Source organism: Olea europaea, chromosome 3, assembly GCF_002742605.1.
Source record: "Olea europaea var. sylvestris chromosome 3, O_europaea_v1, whole genome shotgun sequence".
Classification (NCBI taxonomy): Eukaryota; Viridiplantae; Streptophyta; class Magnoliopsida; order Lamiales; family Oleaceae; genus Olea; species Olea europaea.
The window spans coordinates 10,046,552-10,051,517 of record NC_036239.1 but is presented as its reverse complement, the minus strand read 5'-3'; the positions used below and the strand labels follow the sequence as shown (position 1 = coordinate 10,051,517).

At 35.4% G+C, this 4,966-nt stretch overlaps 1 protein-coding gene across 1 annotated transcript; it reads right to left on the bottom strand.

Annotated features, from left to right (window-relative positions):
- Positions 1-473: 473 nt before the first annotated feature.
- LOC111385626 (UDP-D-xylose:L-fucose alpha-1,3-D-xylosyltransferase MGP4-like) lies at positions 474-4,366 on the bottom strand. Its single transcript, XM_023010042.1, has 4 exons — positions 3,735-4,366; positions 2,601-2,762; positions 1,282-1,497; positions 474-1,050 (listed from the first exon to the last, which is right to left on the bottom strand). The coding sequence occupies exons 1-4, from the start codon at positions 4,209-4,211 to the stop codon at positions 841-843; spliced, it is 1,065 nt and encodes a 354-aa protein (XP_022865810.1). The 5' UTR covers positions 4,212-4,366; the 3' UTR covers positions 474-840.
- Positions 4,367-4,966: the final 600 nt, after the last annotated feature.

Here is a 4,966-nt window from a genome sequence, read left to right as displayed (position 1 = left end):
TAAGCAAGGCCAAACATGTTGAAAAGTAAGGAGAAAAATGGGCAAAATTCAAGACATAAAATGAGCAAATGCTCATCTCTTAGGAGTTGACCATCATGACATGTTTAGAAAAATGAATAAGATTGACTAATTTTTGTTTCTTTTAACACCGTTCAGTCAGTCTACCTTACTAAAGAAAGACGCTGGGATTATCCCTAACATTGGATAGAGGATCCTGAAGCCGATACCTAAGAAACCCAGTAGAGCTATTGTATCATAACCATGCTTCAGAACCAGCCACAGAAACTCTTTAAGCTACTAATACCTGTCTCTTAAAATTAAATGTGACAACTCTGAAATCTGAATATGACTAAAATGGAAAAACTATAACTTGAAAAAGCTATTACAATATCTACACGCTCAAGAAAGTGCAATTATGGCAAAATTCAGGAATATGTAAAATTATTAACTTAAAAAACCAGTGGCGAAACTCAGGAACATGTAAAATTAATGTCTAAAGAAATGATTATGATCTTTCGGGCGTACAAAACGAATCTGACAATTGGTAAATGTGCTTATGAGTTCTGATAATATGATCCCAGAACCAAAAAAATAAAGTATAAGAAAATTATTACACTGATAAAAATATCCCTACGGGATTCTTTATCTACTTGTGAATGCATCAATTCAAGGAATCACAATTTTACGTGCTTTTGCTATATCCTACAAACGATTTCTGAGTGTGCGGACGCAGAATTGACCTAAGCAGCAGTTGGACACCGTCAGGAAAGAACATTTTTTATCTGTGAAAGAGATTACAAGCTCCTCCGACTTTCAATTTCAGGACAAGCCCCTGAACCATTACAATGTGCCAAGTGGGGATTCAGAGGCATGATCATCCACCAACCAGAGACCATAATCACGAAATCTCTTTATCTTCTTCTCAAAACCAACAATGTAGTTATTGTGTATAATAACATGCATTCCCTTGGTTTCTTTTACCCATGTCTTGTTCCTGAAGTATAAACCACCGGTGGGAAATGCTGCCTGAGGGAGCAGATACAAGTCCACCTGAAATGATATTGAAAAAAAATGAATGTCGAGGATGAATGCATAATGATTATACAACAAATTCACAAAAAACCATCTCAATGATTAAATAAATTTCTGAAGGAAAACCTTGCAGGGGATGACAATAACTGGCCTTTCTACATATACAACAAACACGAGTTCTAAGGATATTGATGACTGAGTTATACAGGAAAATACAGGTAGCAATAGGAAGTGGCATATAATATATACCTGTCCAGCAGTTTTCATTAATGCCCAATTAAATCCAGGCTGGTCGTTGGCTTTCTTTGCTTTAGACCAAGGCTCGGCCTGAAGTTCTTCAATCCATTTCTTCATAATTAATTTTGCACCATCGGTGGGGCGCAAAAAAATCATGCAGCTACAGATATAAGGCCGGCCCTTTTTTCCTGGAGGTGGCAAAGAATGAGAGTGATTCAGAGGTTTCACCTGGCAGTTTCAGGGGGCAAAAAAGAGAGCAGTTCCTAAGTCATTAATAGTCACTAGTGCAAATCCAAGCAAAGGACAATAGTTTGAGTGATAACAGAATTACAATTGAATTAAACCTTGAGTAAGCAAAACTATATGCTATGTCAGATAACAAAATCTGATGCAATCAGCAGCTTTTGTTATGCTTGTTGAAGAAGTTATGACTGCCATGCAACATAAAGATCAGCATCAGACTTTACATTACTTGGATTTCGTTCTAGTTTCTGATCGAAGCATCCCTAATCGTTATTACCGAAATCACAAGGCCACTATCAGTCTTTACATTACTCGGAACTTATTCTATTTCCTCAAAAAGTCCCCCAATTTTGATGATATTGTTCCAGATTGTTATTGTTGAAAAGCTTAACTTAAATAAATGTGCTCTAAACTCAAGCTTTTAGATGGGATGATACAACATGATATAACATGGTGGTATGAAAAGCAAGCATAGGTCCTATTTTCAAGTCTCACAGCCACCGTATGATAAGCTTCAGATAAATAAATCTAGCTTATATGTAAAGGGGCACGTAGAAGACTAAATTTATATAAATAAATGTATCCCCTCTGACAACTTAAACTTTTAAATGAGGTGTTCCAATAGTTATGTATGCCACTGCACCCAACTATGACTCAGATAATCGGAAGCTTTAGACTACAGAGTACCTTTTTGTTCTTCCAATTCTTTTTCCAAAGTTATCATTTCCTTGACGATTGCATAAATCTTAAACGAAATCAATCTTTTGGCCAATTTTGGTATTTGAATTCATTGTGAACCTCTTGTATACTGGCTTACTTCATCTACTTTATCTTTTAACAAAATATGGATTTATCTTAAAATGAAAATGATCTCACTCAGAAAAGAAACAGTAGACTAATCAACAACAGCATAAAAAATCCATTTGTTCAATTATGAAGAGAAACGTAGATATTCCCCAAATCAGTATCCAGTAAAAAAGATATTGAGAATCCAGTTCTGGAAGTAACAGTTTCAGTCCAACAAGCAACAATAGCTCGTTGATATTCATGAATTAAAATCTATATTCAACTTTGGTATGTATACTTACAAAAGCCATGTCGTCCATGAAATACACATCATGCTTGCCTAGCAAATATGGAAATGGATCTGCCAGCCAAACCATATCAACATCATTGTACATAACATTGTAGCCCAGTTCCAAAATATTCAGAAGGTGTCTGGGCCTTCTGGCTGTAAAGTTGAAGAAGCCCTGCAACATGAGAATAGCCAGGATTATCTACAAGGGATGAATAAAATTTTCAAATGAAAGTTTTAGCTACTAGAAATATGGAAATAAAAAAGAGGAGATAAATATATTATTAACATAATACATAGAACGCACTGCAAGATAAATCCCTAATAAAATCGTTTGAAATAGAGAGTTCGCCAATTTATAAAGCATTCACTCTTCTGATGTAAAATCAGAAAGGCCAAACTCCGTGGTAGGAAACTCAGACCTTGAAATGGCAACATATTTTTTCCTTAGATCAACACATATGGATGCTCAGAGTAGGTGTTTTTTTGTTTTTCCTAACTTTTTCCAGATGAAATTATATAAACCGACGCTAAAGATAAATTTGAGGATCAAAGACTACTCAAAAACCAAACACATAAAAGAAGAAACACATAGTGGCTGACCGAGCTACTACGCATTCAAATATTCCATTAGCAATCAATGGGAGCAAAGCTAATTCGAAAGCAGATTATATGAAATGTAAGAGACGAGCTTGAATTAAATTCAGAAGCTCATCAAAGAAATGTCCAAATTAATTTAATTAAGCCAAAAGAAACCAAATCCATTTGTCCAAATCAATGAAAGTTAAACAGTGTGTAGTAAATCTTCAATGCACAGATTGCGACATTCTTACCATTCTTGTAGTCGTTCTTACTATGAAAATAATGATCAACACATAATGTCTTGGGCGGCTATGGAGCCCAGCACTCGATATGGTATCAAATCCTAAAAAGCTCAATCTTGCAATGCGATCAGTATAAAGCGTGGATTCAAAGATTTGTACTCTCAAACATGTTAAAAAGTAAAATCCCAAATCATTATAATCATAGCATAAAACTTGGATTACTCTTAAAAGGATTGGCTCAGTAATCATTTCAAGAAGATAACAAAAAACAAATGAATTAACAAGATCCCAGATGCCAAATCGCATAAAATCCATAAATATACCTGAGACCCAAACTTGTGGGCCGCGGCAGCCTCCAACGCCGGTGGCACCAGAACTGCGTGACCCGGCCACCGCTCATTAACCTTGTAAAGCGTGACATAGTCCTCTGCAATCACCAAAACCTTCTCATGCTGCTTCTGCCTCGCAATGCTAATCAACCAGTTATTTAGAAAAGGCAAGTAAGCTTCACTCACTGCACACACAATCAAAGTATTATTCTGGGCCACCCGGGCTGCTGCATCCGACAATGTGTAGTCCCGCCACTTAGAGTTGGGATTCGAATAGAACATCAAGAACCCTTCAGGGACTTGAATCCATGGAATAAGAACGCCGAGGATTATCAAGAGAGCGAGGAGAAGGATTAAGTTCGTGCGGGTGAGGAAATTGGTGGCGGGTTTCTGATAATTTTGCAGGAATCGGGCTGGGTATGCGCCTGTTGAAAAATTATGGCCTGTCCTTTGATGCCGCACTGATGACATTTCTTGGATTTTCTACGAGACACTTTATTTGAAGCAGAATTTGAAGGGATCAAATTCTTGAACAGAGTGAGACGCAATGAGATCTGTGCTGGAAGGAAGAAATTGAACCCTTTGCTGGGGAGACTGGGAAATTCATGGGGGCTATAATAATTTAGAAAGAGTGAATTTTTGGGGCGAATTTGAAAATATTCCATTTTAAAGAGCTAGAGATTCACCTTCTAATGAGTGCTGTTACTGGATTGAATTTTAATCTGAATTCAGTGAATTAATGGGTGATGGATTTAGTATCTCGGTTCAATAACTTGATCAATATGCGAATTCGATCATCTAAATGAAACAAATAGGAATATAGGGCAATCGATCTAATAACAACTTGATTCGATTTTTTATAATAATATAATATATTTTATATATTATCGCATAATTTGTACATAATTTTTAAGTAGTAAATAATAATTTAATATTGTTATATGAAAATATTTGAAGAGTTTTTAATTTTTTATTAATTAAAATAAAATAAAAAAATTAATTTATTTTATAAATTAAATTGAAGTTGCTTTAATTGGTCCCAACTTTTCCCTTTCCACATCTTATACTGTAGTATAAAATTATGGGAAAGTTACCTAGATCGTTTCTTTTCAAGATTACATCTCTAAAACAAGTGGGTGAAAGATTAAATTTTAATAGTCAGGTGATAAATACTAATTTTGAAATTAATTAATTACACCCACCCACTCTACCATGAGCACTTCTTT